This window comes from Gopherus flavomarginatus, chromosome 8 (assembly GCF_025201925.1).
Source record: "Gopherus flavomarginatus isolate rGopFla2 chromosome 8, rGopFla2.mat.asm, whole genome shotgun sequence".
Lineage (NCBI taxonomy): Eukaryota > Metazoa > Chordata > Testudines > Testudinidae > Gopherus > Gopherus flavomarginatus.
Window position 1 is genome coordinate 69340180 of NC_066624.1, and position 20136 is coordinate 69360315.

General features: G+C 45.2%; 1 protein-coding gene across 1 annotated transcript in view; it reads right to left on the bottom strand.

The window, feature by feature from the left end:
- Positions 1–8614: 8614 nt before the first annotated feature.
- Positions 8615–20136, bottom strand: part of LOC127056387 (glypican-1-like) — a 240525-nt gene continuing 229003 nt past the window's right edge. The window contains exon 3 of the mRNA XM_050964180.1: positions 8615–8738. Coding sequence (XP_050820137.1) covers positions 8653–8738 — 86 coding nt within the window. The 3' untranslated portion in view covers positions 8615–8652. The remainder of the gene's footprint in view (positions 8739–20136) is intronic.

Consider the following 20136-nt stretch of genomic DNA (forward strand, 5'->3'; position numbering starts at 1 on the left):
AAAGGTGTTGTCATAGTAGCATTACATCTTCTCATTAACACAGCCTCTGCCCATACTACTAACTAGGGCCCAGATTCAGCAAGGTATTTAAGCATGTCTGTAATCCCAACAACTTTAATGAGAGTGTTAATATGTTTAACCACCTTGCTGAATCAGGGCCTAGAGACACTGACCCTTACTAATTTCAGATAGGGACACTAATCGATATTACTGCTTTTAAAAAAGAAACAAAGCTCACTAAAATGATCTGAACCAAAAGGTCTGGCTACCTGAACTGCGGGTAAAAGATGGCTATGGAAATAAGGTAATTAAACCCCAACGCCTTCCCTAGCCAAAGAGTTCATAAAACGAACTGCAGGTGGGTTTCCTCTACAGTATTGCCAACTTCAAGCATTCAAAAATCATGAATCAAAAAGAACCACAAAATTGCCTTAAAAACCATGAAAATTTTAAATATATTTTGAGTTCTGTAGATTTCCTTCTGATTCTTGAGCCTTTAAGATCTGCATTTTCAAGTTATTCTCCACAAGCAAGAGAGCTAGACACTAACTTTGAAAAAAAGAAAATAAAAAAGAAAACTGAGATTCTCGCAGTCTCTGATGACTCTAGAACTTGGGACCTTAAGGAAAAAAACACCAAATATCACAAGATTCATGATGAAATTGCAAGAGCTGTCAAATTTTGAAGGTCTCTATCAGTAAGACACACTCCTGCACAACTCAACAGGTATTCAAGAAAGTTTCTTTCTCTCAAACTGTAAAAGCTCTGCAGGTGGGGAATGTACTTTACTCACAAGGCACATCTGAGTGGGGCTTTCTCTTGTATACCTCCTTATCGTCTTCCAGTCTTAGGAGGCCTGCAAAGAATGAGACACGGGCTCCTTACCAAGTATCCAGAAGCCCTGCCTCAGTCACATGACAAAACCTCAGGCTGAGCACCTGCCCTTCTTAGAGATTTCACTACATAGCTAAATTAAACAAGGTGTTTCCCTTCAACTCACCTGCTGAAGGCTTTGATTTAGCTGCTGCACATTTACCAAAGTTTTCTCTATGGGCGAATCGTTCCTCAATTATGAGCTTTATGACGTTAGCAACAAAATAACATACACAAACTCCGTTGTAGGGGATTTTCTAAAGCTAATAATTCAGACAAATGAAACCCAATTTCCTCTGGAACAATGCTCCTCAATGAGGATTATTTGTGTCCCAAACTTCACCTTTCAAACTCCCACTGTAAAACTGTTAAAAAGAAGTCACCAGAAATGGAAGTGGGTTTCCCCGCTCCCCTCCCCCATGCTCAAAAACAACAATGCCATTTTTGCTCAAATGAAATTCACCTTTAGACAGATGCCAAGTCTGGAAAACTCTGAAATATAAACGTACAGAAAATTATGAACAAAAGAAAACTAGAGTGGTACACTGGAAACCGCTATGTATCCTTCACTAGCGCCACTGCAGCTACTCCTGCTGTCATAATGACAGGAAAAGGTGCTTATTACAGGATTAATCTTTTAACCACAATCTGTAACCTTTGCATCTGAACAAGATTGCAAATCCCTACCTGTTTCTCCAGCTCACAACTTCCCAATGTTCACAGTCCATATTTTCACAGCGTCCACATTTTCACAACTCTGAGTTCAAATTGGAAAGCTGTGAACAGTGAGGCAGGGACTGTCAGTTTCTCTCTCAAAAGACTGTGATTTAAAAGAAACACCCAAGGCTAAGTACTTTCTTCTGTCTTTTTGATGCCATCTAATAATTCTTGGTAGGGATCCCACCAAGCTTATCGCAATTAACAAGGTGGGGAAAAAAAACACAAACCCAAATGGCTCTCACTTAGGCAGAAAGGAACTCCAGCTGTCTTTAAAGCACATCATTTTAGAAATAAACCATCAAAATATGAAAAATGGAGAAAACTGTATTAATACTAAGATACCCAAATTATTAATACCTCAATAAGGAGGCTGTGATCTAGCCAGTGCAAACAAGTAAGAGAAATGAGCAGTTTTGAGGAGCAGGGACCTAGCAATAGGAGAATATAGTAGTGTCAAAGCTCCACACAGGAGGCCATCGATAGGATAATAAATAATTTCAAGGGGACAGAGGGACTTATCTTCCTAAGGATTGCTTTAGCTTATGGCATCCTGGGTTGCAATGAGGACTCTGGATCAGATTTTTAAAGGTATTTAGGCACCTAAAGATGTAGCTAGATAGATGCCGTGTGAGATTTTCAGAACGGTCTAGGTGCTTAACTTCCACTGATTTTAGGTGCTTTTGAAAACCCCACTAGGTGCCTATCTACACCTAAATGGCATTAAAAATACAGCCCTCAGTCACTGATTCACATCTGCTGTATTTAGATGGCTTGACTATCCCCTAAAGGAACTACAGGAGAACCAGGAGCAGTTTATACTGATGTAACTGGATGGCTTCAGATTTGCCTGGACCTTGTGCTAAGGCTACAAAATAATTTTCCAGTAAAGAGAGAGCAAGAGAAACTGAATCAACAGTGTGAAAACTGTCAGCTCAGCCAGAGAGTTTGCATGGAAAACTGGCCTATGACTCCTAAAACTGCACATATAATCCATCCAGGTTGGTTGGTGGGAGGAACCAGGTATACAAATCAGAAAAAGTATCAAATATTGTATCACAATTTCTCAGGTATGACCGAATGCATGAATTTGTGATGAAATTCATATGGGCAAAGAGTCATGAAGATTTTCTGCTTCTAAGTTTGCCCACTACAGCGAAAGAGAGGGTGAGTGAAATATGCTCACTATGAATGCTGCTGTCATATTTCAAGGATATTGCTCTCAGATGAGAGGAACAAATATAAGCTGGTGGCGTGGTGTCCTGTACAACATTAATAATGGCAAAAGAAATAGAGTGGTGGGGTTTTATTCCAAATTTCAGAACTTCCTTCTCGAACTAGATGTATCAGTGTGAATAGGGGGAGTAGGTATGCTGTCTTCTACTGCTGAGTGTTCATTTAACATACCATTTTACATCCAAACCCCTTCTTCTCTGACATGCTTCCACAGCTGATTTTAATGTTGTCCCTGCAGCCATAGAAATATTAGAAGAGAAATAATTCAGCAAAATATTTAAATTTGTTAAAATCTAAACTAATGTGTATTCAAATCTGTTGAATTTACTTTAGAGTGTGTGGCAATATTTTATTTATACCATTATTATTACTCTAGGGTTGCCAGGCATCTGATTTTTGACCGTCTTTGACCTGGTCTCGAGCCATTAAAAGTCCAGTCGGTGGTACAGCGGGGCTAAGGCAGGCTCCCTGCCTGCCCTGGCTCTGTGCAGCTCCAGGAAGTGGACAGCATGTCAGGCCCCTAAGCACAAGAGTGATCAGGGAAGCTTCATATGCTGCCCCCGCCCCCAGCACTGGCTCTGCAGCTCCCACTGGCCAGGAACTGCTGGCCAATGGGAGCTGCGGGGGCAGCACCTGTGGGCAGTGTGCACTGCATGGAGCCGCTGGGCTGCCCCTCTGCATAGGGGCCGGACATGCTGGCTTCTTCTGGAAGCTGCACAGAGCCAGAGTGGCGTATGCACTGTGTGATACTACTGCTTTTAAAAAAGAAACAAAGCTCACTAAAATGATGTGAAACAAAAGGACTGGCTACCTGAACCGCGGGTAAAAGGGTGGCTATGGAAATAAGGTAATTAAACCCCATGCCTTCCCAAGCCAAAGAGCTCATAAAATGTGCTGCAGGTGGGTTTCCTCTACAGTATTGCCAACTTCTAATAGGTAGCATGGTCTGAGGATACCTCAGGTCCCATGCATATGCCAGCACCTGCTCAGGAGGCTGCCAGCAAACTTACAGTGCTAGAACAGCCCTTTTACGTGGTATATCCTTCTGACTGATGGAAAAATAGCAAGATGTGTGTAAGAGCAAGTGGCAAAAAACATGCGAGCATCTGTTCTGAAAGTGATTCTTGATCCTAGTAGATGGACAAGCCGTATATCATCCCAGCAGAGAGATCCATGTATGTAAAATACCATTAAACTTAATACAGCTGACATCTAAACCATTTGCATGAATAGCTTCTCTATTGTTTAAACCTTTTATTTCCTTTTAGTGACGTCTACTACCCTGTTATAACACTAACATGAGGAATCAAGCATTATAAAGAGATGGTGCTGTTGTGGTAAATTTCCCAAAGGCTTGTCTCCACTAAATGTGTATGAAACTGCAAGCACCAAGTGCTGGCATATGCATGGGAAATCTAAATGTTCACACATGCACTTTTAATAGTCTTAACACCAGGGCATTCTGAGGTGTGTGTTTGCAACTGGGCTTTATAGCTGCAAAATGGTAACCCTTGGGAAACTGAAAGCACACCCACAGGTGTTGCAATGTGCAAAGCTGTACCTGCTGCCCAACATCTGGGGCTCTCTCCCTGACCCCACTCATCACATCTCAATGCCACCCACTTGTGTCTTCTCATAACACCAAGTTACGTAAGGTATGTTAAAGCCAGCAACAAATGCTTTTGTGATCTTCCAGGTACACTGAATATTCACACAAGCAACCACAATCCTACAAGCAGATCCAGGCAGGTGGACGCTGGCGCCTGGGCAGAGCCCTGCTGAAGTAAATGAAAAGTAAGGATCTCCCTGCACAGAGCCACAGGCGGGATCAGAACCTTACATTGTAAGCTCTTTGGGGCAGGGACTCAGACTATTTTGTAAAGCTCCATTTGCATTCATGGCACAATAAGCAATTAGCAGCCACAATAAAGACTTTAAAAACTGGTCTTCATTTCCTCTCACGCATTTTAGGTGTTTGGTATTTATTTAGCAAAGGATATTTTTTAATCTGGTTTCCTTTTAAGTATGTTTCTATTACAACTACAGGTCTATTGAGACTGGGGTACCTTAAAGCTTTGTCCGATAGGGACTTATTGGAAGGGTATCAATGCATGAAATAACTCCTGATATAAGATACTTCACAAGGACATGGGAAGGAGTGAAGAGAGTCTTAAATTGAGCTCATTCACAAAAGGATGTTACATAATCCTCCCCACCCCTCACCTCTGTACCTATGCAGAAAATCTGCTGGAAGATCTAGGACGTGGCAGTATTCTTTGAAGACACCACCTTTTTTATCTGAGCAAACCTATATACAAAGGCAAGTCAACTGGCATAACAGCTATTACTGACAGGAACAAGAAGGGTAGTAGAATTAATTGTCTATATTGCCTCTTCCTTAACAGACTTATTCTACAAGATCTAAAGAACCACATTTCTCTAATCGCAAAACAAGCTCAAGAACAACATAAAGTACTGTGAATTGCTGGCAATTTTCTTTATGATATACACCACCTCATAAATGCACCGAATGTATTTACACTTGAGTTTTTTGGGTTTTTTTTTAACTCAGGAAATAAAAGTGGCTGTTTTCTACTGCTGAAATAGAGAATCAGCTAGATACAAAACATGCTCACATGACTATATATTGAAAGGACATGGTCAAGGTAACTTTTTTAAGTATATATGAACAGACAACTACCGTGTTTGTGGAGTTATATCCATATGACAAACTGGAGGGGCATGTTATAAATTGCAGAGGCAACTGATCCACTTATCAGATGCCTGTGCAGTTTATCACATGCTTCTGACCACATTACTTGCCCACTAATCAATCTCACTGGGATTTATTCTAACATTTCAAACCTTTCAGCAGCCTCAGACAGCTGCTGCCATTTCTAAAAGTCAACCGTTTTCTCCAGATCTCTTCCCACCCCACCCCCAAAACTAAATCAATTAAAAACAAAACTTAAAAAAATTAAACACATTAAGAGCATGACAACTTTTCTGTGTTTATAACAACCTCTTAGATTACACCTCCTAGGTTCCAATTCTTTACTTAAACTAGTGCATGATAAAGGAATTTCTTTTACCGTAGGGATCGCTATTAAAACCAGGGCTCTTCACTTTGACTTTTGCTGCTCAAAAAACACATCAACAAATTATTAGTTTAAAAAAAAAACCACAAAAATATTTACAGGGACTCTGCAAAAAAAACCAAAACCCCGAAAACCCGGTGCCTATTCATCCTTGAACTGCGTCTCTTTCGAAGAGGGACTTTTGCACTCAAACAATTTTTGAAACCCTCAGATCAATAGACTTCCTATATGTTTAATAAATCTGTAGACTCCATCCCACAGTAGTAGGTCAGAACTGACTTGTGCTTTTTAATTAGTACTGCCCTCTGCTCAAGGTGTCCTCAGGACAAACTATTCATTGCTGGGTTAAAAAAAGACTGCATGCCACTACATTTTTGCTACAAAGAATATCTAAGATACCCAGCAGCTCTTTCCTGGGCATGAGGAAGACATAATTCAAGAACTGTTGGAACAACATTTCTATACAGGCCAGATTCTCCTTATGTTATTTCCATAACTGAACAGTTAAATCTATAAACAATTGTATTTGTATCGTCCTCCCCTGCTATCAAAATGTGTTCCACTTGTCTTCTTGGAAAAACCAGCTGTGAAATCCCCTCTTATGAAATTATCGTATTCATAAAGAGATAAAACTACCACAATGCAGTTATTGTTACTAGTCCCTCTTCCAAAGCATGGGGGCGCCAGATTTCGTCTAAGAAAAAGTAACCATTTTATATTTAATATGGGCTATTTTTCCTAGCCTTGTTCTCTGAATGGCTGAAATTTTCCAAAAAAATGTCAGGCTCAGGCAGCCACTCAGTACAGAAACTTTTAGCCCAAATGGTTGAAGTTTGCCAAAGTTATAAACAAATGAAAAAGTGGTCTTATAATGCAAAGTGTCATACAACCTTAATAATAAAGTGGATGAGCCAATATATTTTATTGGAGAGACTTCTGTTGGTCATCTTCTGTTGATTCTTTCTCAGGCTGAGCTCTATTAAGCTCAGAAGCTTGTCCCTTCCACCAACAGAAGAAAACTGAAAGGATATCCTCTCCTATTAATGCATATTTACATCACTGGTGTTGCAAGGGATAAGAGCAGTCCATGCAGTCCCTTAACTGGAAAATATACTATGGTCTCCCTAAGTATGGATAGTTAAAAAGATGCAACTTTTTTCTTTTCTAATGGAACTGATATTGCTTTACATGTTGCACTGAAATTTAGATCCCTAATATAGTATTCTGATTTCCCTTTCATTTGAGGACATCTGTTCTGGTTTGGTCAGAACAAGAGCTCTTTTTAACCTTCATCCAGCCCTAGGATCTAAAATTTTTAGGTAAGATTTTAAAAAACATGTGCCCTGCAGTTAGCCTCTTGTTCAGTTTTAGGACCCTAAATAAGCAGACACCTACACTGCCAACCCTGCCCCCACACACAACTGGCGGCAGCAAGTCTCAGTGCGTGGGTCAACCGGTTTAATAGCCGGTTATTAATAAGGGGTTAATAAGCTGACTCAGACTCCATGGTACTGGGCTAAAAATAGCAGCATAGACAGTTGTGCTCAGGCTGCAGCCCAGGCTCTGAGACCCTCCCTGTTTGCTTGATTTCAGAGCCCAGGCGTCAGCCCAAGCAGGAATATCTACATTGCTACATTTAGCCCCCGTAGTGCAAGTCCCATGAGCCCGAATCAGTTGACCCAGGTTCTGGGACTTGCTGCCACGCTGTAGGGTTTTTTCCCCCAGTGTAGATGTAGCCTGCATGGGCTGGTTTTCAGAACTGCTCAGAACCCACCAACTCCTACTAACTTTTGCAATTTAAGCCACTTTGAACAAGTGCTTAAATATTAATAAGCTTAACTTTAGGCACCCATCTCAGAAAACCTTAGCCCCTGTAGTTAAATACTTGTAAGTGTACGATGGCTCAGTCTTCTAAGCCTTAAATTGATCTTAAAGTTGAAAGGCTTTTAGTTTTCTGGGTTTTTTAAAGATCATTTCAAAGCAAAAATGACTCCAAACACTGGATCACCTCAAACTCATGGCAATCGAAGCTTTACACATAATTTTATAACAACATTGAACTAATTTTCTTTAAGTTGGCTGGGTTATTACATTTCACTGAGATTCACAGAATAAATAAAGTTTAAAGAAACTTGTCCAGTATTCAGAAGTTTTTGAATTATACCGGAATACATTTTCTGCAGGGAACGGATGGGAGAGATGACTGTTTGTTTGTTAAATGTACACATATAATACAAATTACTAGACTGATTTAGTAGTCATATAGAAATCATTTGAAAAAAATCACATCATGGCTGAGCCAAACATGGAAAATTTTGACCCAAAAGCTATTTGTTTCAGAAATTTGTAGGGTAAAAAGAATGTCTGCATGGATGGAATTATAATTTAACCTTAATTACAGTTCCGACTGCTGCAGAAGTTATATTACTCTCACCTTAAAGACTTCTTACTCTATTGTGGTAGGTGGTGAAAAGCTTTGATCAGTAGCCTTACTTCCCACCACCCCTACCTCTTTACAGAAGTGTAATCCCCAATATAGCCTTACTTGGAGGAAGATTATGTTCTAAAGGACAGGGAAGAGGCTGGACGAGGTGCAAAAATGAAGCTAGAAACCTTCCTCCATCCCCTTTTTTATTTACACAATATATGAGAGTGAGAAATAAGAGCCCTTTGGGATGTTGTGAACTATTGGAAAACCACACATTTGGGTGAACAGGGAAGCTCAGGTCTACAGGCAGAACATGCCGGTGAGGGCCATACATCTGCACACTCCACAGTCTGTCGTCATGCTTTCCAAATGGAGATCACAAATGTCTGTGGAAGAAAATATTAGCTAAGAAACAGGGATTTTAACCACCCTTCAGACTGTAATTATGCTTGTATTTACCAAAATAGGAAATATACAGATGTTTTATTTTTAATTTAACTGAAAATAAATAAAAACCACTGGCTGCTCTAAGATGCTAGAACTGGCACTTTCCTTCTGCATCAGCTGAGATTTCTGCTGCCTCTGCGGTTCAGGCTGAAGTTTTTCTGAAGGGTGGAAATGAGACTTTTTCAAAATCTTGAAGCCATAAATCTCTTATTTTTTCTTTACTTTTTTTTTTTTATTATTATTTTTGGCAAGTCAGATTTTTTCTCTCCAAGTGCTCTGCTCCAGTGAAACTGATGAGTCTAATAAATTCTGACTTTGTGTATGCTGTCTCATATCAGCATAGATTATGTTTTGTTAACCAAGTGGATACATAAATGCACTTAGTTTTAGAAACTCAGCAAGGCTGTAATCGGTATGAGCTGGAGGTATTATGGTAGCTGAAATCCTTGTGGCATTAGATGTTTGTTTTGTCCAGTTGAGGGAGATACATTCTGTTTTCACCAATGCTAGGGCTTTCATTTGTCAGTACACAAACATTTGCTTTTAATGCCCTCAGGATGCTACACTTGGGTTCAGATTAATAGCCTGTTCAGCTCTCATGTTCAGCTCAAGTATGCTTTTAACTTGGAGACTACAAGATGATTAAATAAAAGCTTTGGTGTGTTCATGAAAAATGTTTGTAGTCAAGTGATGTGAATTCCACAAAAATGTCTTTTGTCTGAGTAAGCCAGGTTTTGCATTCTTTATGCAATTTAAAGAGATTCCAGATATATCTCCATTGCAAAAGAATACCCAGGTGAGCGAGTCTCTGAGCCTGTCAGCTGACTTGGGCTCACACTATTGAACTAAAAATAGCAGGGTAGATATTCCCACTTAGGCTGGAGCCCGGGTTCTGAGACTCTCCACCATCACCGGGTTTCAGAGCCCAGGCTCCAGCCCAAGTGGGAACATCTACCCTGCTATTTTTAGCCCAGTAGCGGGAGAACTGTGTGAGCCCAAGTCAGTGGACCTGGGCTCTGACACTCGTTACTGAAGGTCTTTTTTTCCTACCACCACCAGACTCGGAAGGAGATCAAAATCCAAACTTAGCTCTGAATTCAGCAAATGGCTCCTGTATGAGAAAAGAGCCATGTGACTTCTATTCCCACCTCTGCCACTGGCCTGCTGTGTAGGGTAAGTCACTTTAAGCATGTGCTTAACTTAAACATTGTTTTAATTTAAATAGGTCTTTCACAACTGCTCAGCTGCCTATGATGCATGAATCCCATTATTTTTTCCATTAGTAAATTCAATAAATGAACAATTCAAATAGCAGCTTTCATACACTTTCAGTTTTTACGTAAGCTGTGTTCATGGTGATTTTTTTTAAAAATTGGTTAAATTTTATTAAGTAGCTGAAGCATCTCAGGTCCATTTAAATGGCTGATAATGCAATTTCATTATACGTGGAGCACTATCAACTCCCTCTATTATGCTCTAGAATTGGTGTGCGTGTTCCAAGTTTTATAAAATGCAGCCTTCTGCCACACAAATGGGTGTGGATACGGTGGCTTAAATCCCACAACGGACAGTTGGCACAGATTTGCCACAAAAAAATGATGGCAAAGAAAGAGCAACAGGACCATTCTACCTGAAAAACCATAGTTAAAATAAATCTATTACAATGAATAACCAGAGTTCCAAACCTTAGAGACATCTGAACTAATCTCTCATCTTTGGCCACTATATACACACTCAGTCTCAGGAGTTTTGTGAGTTATCAGCATTTGCCTAACTGCTTCCACTGATATCATTTACCACCGACTTCAATGGCAGCAGTTAGGCCAATGCTTGATGCTTTTAAATCCCCTATCCTTAATGTGTTAGACATCATCATCTGTCCGGTGCGCATGTCAATGTGATGGCATATAGAACCATGAGATTCACAGAAAAGACGGTTACTCACCTTTGTAATTGTTGTTCTTCAAGAAGTGTTGCTCATTTCCATTCCAGTTAGGTGTGTGCGCTGCACATGCACGCACATTGGAAGATTTTTACCCTAGAAACTCCGGTGGGTCGGCAGGTCGCCCCCTGGAGTGGCGCCGGATATATACCCCTGCCAACCTGACCGCTCCTCAGTTCCTTCTTGCCGGCTACTCCGACAGTGGGGAAGGAGGGCGGGTTTGGAATGGATATGAGCAACACATCTCGAAGAACAACAGTTACAAAGGTGAGTAACCGTCTTTTCTTCTTCGAGTGCTTGCTCATATCCATTCCAGTTAGGTGATTCCCAAGCCTTACCTAGGCGGTGGGGTCGGAGTGAGATGTTGCAGAGTGTAACACTGCGGAGCCGAAGGCTGCGTCATCCCTAGACTGCTGAACCAGGGCATAGTGGGAGGCAAAGGTGTGGACCAAGGACCAGGTCGCTGCGCGAAAGATTTCATGAATGGGCACGAGTGAGGAAAGTAGCCGATGAGGCCTGAGCCCTGGTGGAGTGTGCAGTCATGTGGCCCGAGGGGACGTGAGCCAAGTCGTAAGAGGTGCGGATGCACGACGTTACCCAGGAGGAAATCCGCTGCAAGGAGACGAGTAGGCCCTTGATACGCTCAGCCACCGCGACAAAGAGTTGGGGGGTTCTGCGAAATGGCTTAGTTCGCTCGATATAAAAAGCGAGCGCTCTATGGATGTCTAGGGAATGTAGCTGCTGCTCCCTGCGAGACGAATGTGGCTTTGGGAAGAAGACAGGTAGGAAGATCTCCTGGTTAACACGGAAGGCCGATACCACTTTGGGGAGAAAGGCCGGATGTGGTCGCAACTGCACCTTGTCCCTGTGGAACACAGTATATGGGGGATCTACCGTGAGGGCCCAAAGCTCCGAGACTCACCTCGCTGATCTGATGGCCACCAGGAAAGTGGTTTTCCAGGAGAGGTAGAGAAGGGAGCAAGTTCCTAACGGCTCGAATGGGGCGGACATAAGTCTGGCAAGAACCAGGTTAAGGTCCCATGTAGGGGCAGGGCGGCGTACCTGGGGGTAGAGGCACTCTAGGCCCTTAAGGAATCTAGACACCATCGGGTGTGAGAATACTGAGCGGCCATCCTCCCCTGGATGGAAGGTAGAGATGGCAGCCAAATGGACCTTCAGAGATGATACCACTAGGCCCTGTTGTTTAAGGGACAAGAGGTAATCCAAGATGTTGGAAATTGAGACCTTGGTGGGAAGGAAGTTCTGCTCCACACACCAGCACGCGAAACGCTTCCACTTGGCCAAATATGTCGCTCTAGTGGAAGGCTTCCTGCTACCCAGGAGCACCTGTTGCACTGGGGTAGAGCAACGCAGCTCAGACTGGGTCAGCCACGCAGAAGCCATGCCGTGAGGTGGAGGGATTGAAGGTCCAGGTGACGCAGTTTGCAGTGGTCCTGGGTGATCAGGTCCAGGTGAAGAGGCAGGGGGACAGGGTCGGCTATGGCTAGGTCTAGCAACATGGTGTACCAGTGCTGCCGAGGCCACGCTGGAGCTATCATGATCAAGCAGGCTTTGTCCCTGCGTACTTTCAGTAGGACCCTGTGGATGAGCGGAAATGGTGGAAAGGCGTAGAGCAGATGTGTCGTACACAGTACAAGGAAGGCATCTGCCACTGAACCCGGTGAGAGGCCTTGAAAGGAGCAGAACGTCTGGCATTTCCTGTTCCCGCGGGATGCAAAGAGGTCCATCCGTGGAAACCTCCACCTCCGGAAGAACGAAAAAGCAACGTCCGGGCGAAGGGACCATTTGTGGGAGAGGAAGGATCTGCTGAGGCGATCCGCCAGTGTGTTCTGAACTCCCGGGAGAAAGGACGCGATGAGGTGTATAGTCTATAAGGTGCCACAGGATTCTTTGCTGCTTTTACAGATCCAGACTAACACGGCTACCCCTCTGATACTTGAGGTGTATAGAGTGGACTGTGCAGAAGTCCCAGAGTCGTAAGGTCTCTTGATACAGGGGTGAAGATCTTGTGCCGCCCTGCTTGTTTATATAGTGCATGGCCATTGTGTTGTTGGTGAATACTGACACACAACGGCCCTGTAAGTGTTGTCGGAACGTCTGGCAAGCGAGGCGGACCGCTCTCAGCTCCCGGACGTTGATTTGGAGGGTCAGCTCTTGAGACGACCAAAGGCCCTGGGTGCGTAGGTGCCCGAGGTGAGCCCCTCAACCCAGGGATGACGCGTCCGTTGTCAGGGACACCGAGGGCTGGGGCGGATGGAACGGGAGCCCCGCACACACCATGGAGGGATCCAGCCACCACTCGAAGGAGTCTAGGACGATCGGGGGAATGGTGACGACCATGTCCATAGGATCCCTGGCTGGACGGTATTGTGAGTTGAGCCACGACTGGAGGGGCCAGAGGCGCAGTCTGACGTAGTTCATTACAAACGTACAGGCTGCCATGTGGCCCAGGAGAGCGAGGCAAGTGCGCACCGAAGTCAACGGCACCGCTTGCAGTCTCTGGATGATGGCTGCCATAGTCTGGAACCGTGATAGTGGCAGACAGGCTTTGGCAAGAGTGGAGTCCAGGGTGGTGCCAATAAATTCTATCCTCTGAGTGGGGATCAGAGTTGATTTTTCCACATTGATCATTAGACCTAGATGTAGGAAAAGGTCCTTGACAATGCGGACGTGACTGAGAACTCGCGCCTCGGAGGTCCCGCGGATGAGCCAGTCGTCTACGGAAACACGTGTATCCGACTGCGGCGAAGGCGGGCGGCAACTACAGCCATATATTTGGTGAATACTCTTGGGGCTGTAGAGAGGCCGAACGGGAGGACTGCAAACTGAAAATGTTGGCGGTTGGCCACGAACTGGAGGAACCTCCTGTGAGGCGGGAAGATGGCTATGTGGAAGTAGGCATCTTGCATGTCGAGGGCGGCATACCAGTCTCCAAGATCCAGGGATGGGATAATGGTCCCCAGGGATACCATATGGAACTTCAATTTTATCATGTATCTGTTGAGTTCCCGCAGATTGAGGATAGGTCTGAGACCTCCCTTTGCCTTGGGGATTAGGAAGTAGCGGGAGTAAAACCCCTTGCCCCGCTCGTGCTCCGGTACCTCCTCTATGGCTCCTTTGGCAAGGAGCGTTTGCACCTCCTGTAGGAGGAGTTGCTCATGAGAGGGATCCCTGAAGAGGGACAAGGGAGTGGGGTGGAAGAGGGGGGTTGAAATAAATTGGAGGTGGTATCCAAGTTCCAGCATGCATAAGACCCAACGATCTGATGTTAGCTGGGACCACGCAGGGAGGAAAAAGGAAAGACGGTTGGAAAAAGGAGGGGATGGATCCTTTAAAGAAAACTGGTACAACGCCCTCAGGTGCACCTTCAAAAGGAAGGTTTTGGCCCGGGGGGAGGCTTGGAGGAGCTTTGGTTCTGGCCCCCTTGGTTGCCTCATTGTTTCCGGCGGCCGTTTCTGCCTCGCCGTCTGGCAAAGTCTTGTCTCTGCCGGGGGTGAGGGTAAGGGCGGTGCTGTTGGGGTCGGAAGGGCCTGCTCTGAGTTACGGGCGTGTGCATCCCTAACGAACGCATAATGACCCTGTTGTCTTTTAGGCTCTGCAGTCTAGGGTCAGTTTTATCCGAAAACAGCCCTTGGCCCTCAAATGGAAGATCCTGGATAGTGTGTTGGAGCTCCAGGGGGAGGCCAGAGACCTGCAGCCATGAGATACGGCGCATAGTCACGCCAGAGGCCAGAGTCCTGGCGGCTGAGTCCGCGGCGTCCAGGGAAGCCTGGAGGGAAGTTCTCGACACCTTCTTTCCTTCATCAAGGATCACCGAGAACTCCTGTTGTTCGTCCTGCGGAAGCAACTCCTTAAATTTGTCTGCTGCCGCCCAGGTGCTGTAACTATAGTGGCTAAGGAGGGCTTGCTGATTGGACACGCGGAGTTGGAGAGCCCCCGCGGAATAGACTTTTCGCCCTAGCAAGTCCATGCGCCTCATGTCCTTTGATTTAGGGGCCAGAGCCTGCTGGCCATGGCGCTCCCTCTCGTTAACTGACTGGACAACGAGGGAGCAAGGAGGAGGGGGGACATAGAGATATTCATAATCCTTGGAGGGCACCATGTATTTACGCTTTACACCTCGTGCAGCAGGCGGGACAGAGGCCAGAGACTGCCAGATCGTAGTGGCATTGGCTTGTATGGTCTTAATGAATGGAAGAGCCACTCTAGTGGGGGCATCCGATGACAAAATGTCCACCACTGGGTCCTGTACCTCCAGGACCTTCTCGGCCTGCAAGTTCATATTTTGTGCAATACACCTGAGGAGGTCCTGGTGGGCCCTGAGGTCAATTGATGGAGGGCTGACAGATGAGGTTCCAGCTACAGCCTCACCAGGGGAGGATGAAGAGGAGAGACCTGGAACAAGCGGGTCTGATGAGCGCTCCGCCTGGTGGATCGTGTCTGTCTCCCTGGGGAGCTCGGAGTCCTGAAGCTGGGTCAACCCTTCCTCCATAGGAGGACGACGATGGGTGATCATGGCCTCCGGCACCTTGTGTTCTGAGGTGGTTGAGTGCGATGGACCTGGGTGAGGGCCTTGGGCCTGATGGTACGCCCAAGGCGTCCAGAACCCCCACTCCTGCGGTCCATGATCTTGAGGCTGGGGCTCATGGAATAATGCAGCAGGCACGTCGGTGTCTGGGGCGTATGCACTATCCGCCTGAGAAGACACGGACGGGTGTCGGGATGGCCATGGAGGAGCCGAACGACGCTGGTATGAGTACTTCGCTCCCATTGCCGGAGATCTCCTCACTGCCAGGAATCGGTACCGGGAATCATACCGGTGCCGAGACCGGGACCTGCAACTAGCGCGGTGCCGGGAGATCAACCTGGATCTCGAACGTCTGCAGCGGGACAGGCTGTGAGAGTCTTGGTGCCAGGAGCGGTGCCTCGAGCCGGAGCAGTATCGAGAGTACCGGGCGGGATGAGAGGTGAATCTGTGCTGCGAGTACGACTGGTACTGCCTAGGTAAGCGGTGCCGGGACTGCGAGTGGCGTCTAGACCAGGACCGTCCATGAGACCATGAGCGGTGCCGGGACCTGGATCAAGATTGGTGCCGGCTCGTCAATTCCAGTGAAGGAGGTCTCATAACGGCTGGCTTGCCTCTGGAATACAGAGCCCGCACCGGCGGTGCCGGGAGTTGAGGCACGGCAGACTCAGTCATTGTGATAAGGTCCCTGGCCGAGGAGAATGTCTCTGGCGTGGAGGGGACTGTAAGCTCGACTACAGGTCTCACTGGGGAGCTCTCAAGGACCGGACTCGATGGCCCTCATGGGACCAGAGTCAACGGTACCACAGTCGTCGGTGCTGCAGCAGGAGTAGGTGCCGGTCGATCCGAACGAGTCTGCGTCGAAGGCGTGGAGGAAGCTGAGAGCCTCCGATCAGGTCCCTGTGCTGGAGAAGGCTGGTGCCGAGGTGTCTTGGCGGAGCTGGCGCGGTCCGATGCCGGAGGAGTGCTGTCAGCGCTTGGTGCCAAGGACGGAGGGTTCAGGGCTGCCTCCATAAGGAGAGTATTTAAGCAAAAGTCCCTCTCCTTTTTAGTCCGCGGCTTAAAGGCCTTGCAAATGCGGTACTTGTCGGATATGTGCGATTCCCCGAGGCACTTTAGGCAAGAGTCATGGGGATCGCTCGTGGGCATTGGCTTTTTACAGGCCGAGCACAGTTTAAACCCCAGTGAACCAGGCATCGGCCCCGGCACTGGGCATGGGGAAGTGCTAATGCCCAAGCCCCGCTAAACTATATACAATAACTAACTAACAACTATAAGATTAATTACACTATAGACTAAGTCAACTATATACAACAAGAGATCAAATGAACAAGGAGAAGCTAGGGAAGTGGAGGAAAGCTAAGCCGCGCTCCACTGTTCCAACGACCGACACGGATGTAAGAAGGAACTGAGGAGCGGTTGGATCGGCAGGGGTATATATCCAGCGCCATGGCGGCGCCACTCCAGGGGGCGACCTGCCGACCCACTGGAGTTGCCAGGGTAAAAATCTTCCGACGAGCATGCACACCTAACTGGAATGGATATGAGCAATCACTTGAAGAAGAACCAGTCTTCTTTCCCTTTCAGAGCTCTGCATGCTTAGTCTCACGCAGATAGATTTTCCAAAGGGCAAAGCATCCAGCAGCTACACTGAGGACAATGTTAGCTCCTTGGTGCTGAGACCTGTTGGGATGACCTCCATAACTCATTTGTGGCTTCCCAATTGAGTACTGAGGACATCCCAAGTCGATGCTAATAAACCTGTACAGCACACCATTATGAGTTTTCTAATATAAGAAACAGATATGGAAATATCAATGAAATGCAGCCACTTCTACAGTGGGACAAAGGATCTGTCTTATCAGAAGTGAAGTCTTTGTAAACTTCCTCTTCAAAAACTAGAGTCAGTGGATCCTGACAGGAGTATTCCTCTCCTTACAGAAAGAACGAGGAATACCTGTGGCACCTTAGAGACTAAAATTTGGGCATAAGCTTTCATGGGCTAAAACCTACTTCATTGGATGCATGCAGTGGAAAATACAGTAGAAAGATATATATACAGAGAGAACATGAAAAAATGGGTGTTTTCATACCAACTCTGAAGAGACTAATCAATTAAGGTGGGCCCACAAACCACACAAAAAAAAAACAACACTAACCCAGGAACCTATCCTTGCAAAAAAGCTCGTTGCCAACTCTGTCCACATATCTATTCAAGGGACACCATCATAGGACTTAATCACATCAGCCACAACATTAGAGGCTCGTTCACCTGCACATCTACCAATGTGATATATGCCATCATGTGCCAGCAATGCCCCTCTGCCATGTACATTGGCCAAACTGGACAGTCTCTATGCAAAAGAATAAATGGACACAAATCAGACGTTAAGAATTATAACATTCAAAAACCAGTCAGAGAACACTTCATCCTCGCTGGTCACTCAGTTACAGACCTAGAAGTTGCAATTCTCCAAAAAAACCTTCAAAAACAGACTTCAACGAGAAACTGCAGAACTGGAATTAATTTGCAAACTGGACATCATTCAGTTAGGCTTGAATAAAGACTGGGAGTGGCTGGGTCATTATACAAAGTAAAAATTATTTCCCTACGCTAATTTTTCCCTTACTGTTATTCACGCCTTGTTTCTGCTCCAATTATTAGCCCGTTCAATCTGAGCCTCTCTGCATTGTTCTTATCAGTCCAGACACTAACGAGGGAATTTTAAAAGGCTTTGTAAAGTGATACAATCCAGCCACAGAGAAGCCACTCAAGCATCACTTCCGCACAGGTTGCAGAGCTTCATTAACACTGTCCTGTTTCTCTTTGGTGTTGGCAAAATGGGAGAAGAACTTGAAAACCTTTGCAGTTCTTGCAATAGCCTCTGAAACTGACTGGCAACACTCTTCCTTGAACTCTTGCTCCAGTTACAGGCTGTTCAGAGTGTATCCAAAAAAGCTCTCAAAGCAAGGCGAACGCTATTGGGGACAAACAGACTGACACACAGCAAAGAGATCGGAAGAGAAGAAAATAAAATGGTAAGAAAAATGTTTAGCTTTGAAGAGGCAACAGTATGTCAAAAACAAACAGCAGCTTTCAGTCCTGCCCATCAAATTGCATTGTTTTCTTTTACATTCAATGAAAACATTTACATAAAAAAGTTTATTAAGTATTGATAGAAAGGATGTGATGTGATGTTGGATAGAATGCCAAGGCAGATATCATTCCAAGCTCATCCATGATGAATGTGAAGGTAAAAGCAGTGTCTTTAGGGACTGCCTGGAGTGAGATGGTGAACAACACTGTTAAAGGGTATAACTTTTCCATGATTCAAAAATAAAGCTAAATTCCTTTTTTGAATTTTGTGTGAGTTTAAATACCTACATTTGGATCCAGGAGGAAATGGTTACGCTTATGCTGACCCAGCACTAGATACCTCTACAAACTCGCACAGGAAGCCACTGCAACTCAAGTGGCCGAGAACAACGTGACATTAATATTTAATAATTATGTTGCAATTCTCCAACAAAGGGGAATAGAGAAATTGCCTTAAATCTAATTAAGATGCACCCAGCCACCGGGGGTGCATTCCATAATCAGGTCATTTAAAATTAGACTAGTAAAGGAAGTCTGACCAATGTCACCTGACTTTGCTGGTGCTTCAAAGATGTAGAGGGGAACATATGGGGAATTTTAGTGTTTAAATAGAGAAAGCCACATGTTTGTTTTCTATTTCTCTGTGTGCAAATACACTGGCCTCTGGAGAGAGAGAGGCCTAGAAGAGATCTCTGAGAGAAGGGCTGTAGATGTTATTGAATCTTTATTCTCTTATTTTTGTAACAACTTTCTACTACATTACCTAATGCTTTTTAGTTAGTTTTCTATTGGATCCACGGCATTTCTTTATTTTGCTTTTTAAATAAGCACTATTGTTCTAATCCTTTTTGAATATGCTGTTTCAGGGAGTTCACTCATGGTCATCATTTAGAGGCATGTTGCTAAAGTACATCTATTATAGGCAGACCTGTTTGCTTTTCATTAGCAGAATGCCATTAGCAGGTAATCAGGAGAGAGTTTGAATCCAAGTGCCAGTACCATTGAGTTTATAACAAGCCAGGCAGTATGCACTGCTCTGATGTAATGCTGGATGTTCATTATTCCTCTGCCTGTGAGTCAGGGTGAGCATGGAATGGCTGTGGGGTGGCAAGGACTGGGTGAGAAATCTGGACAGGTCTTAGAGTTAGGGCGACGAGATGGCCAGGGTGAAAAATCAGGATGAGGAAGGGTAATAGGATCCTATAGAAGACAAAACTAATATTAGGACAGACATCCTGATTTTACCAGGACTGGTCACCTTACCTAGAGTACTCTGGCTGTCAGAGCTATATGAGTTTGAACGGGAACTTCTTTTCTGCCATTTCTTGGAATTTTTACTCTGAATGATTGAAACCATTTAAAAAAGACGGTTACTCACCTTTGTAACTGTTGTTCTTTGAGATGTGTTGCTCATATCCATTCCAGTTAGGTGTGCGCGTGCCGCGTGCACGTTCGTTGGAGATTTTTACCCGAGCAACACTCGGTGGGCCGGCAGGGCGCCCCCTGGAGTGGTGCCGCCATGGCGCCCAATATATACCCCTGCTGGCCCCACTGCTCCTCAGTTCCTTCATGCTGCCTACTCCGACAGTGGGGAAGGAGGGCAGGTGTGGAATGGATATGAGCAACACATCTCGAAGAACAACAGTTACAAAGGTGAGTAACCATCTTTTCTTCTTCGAGTGCTTGCTCATATCCATTCCAGTTAGGTGATTCCCAAGCCTTACCTAGGTAGTGGGGTCGGAGTGAGACGTT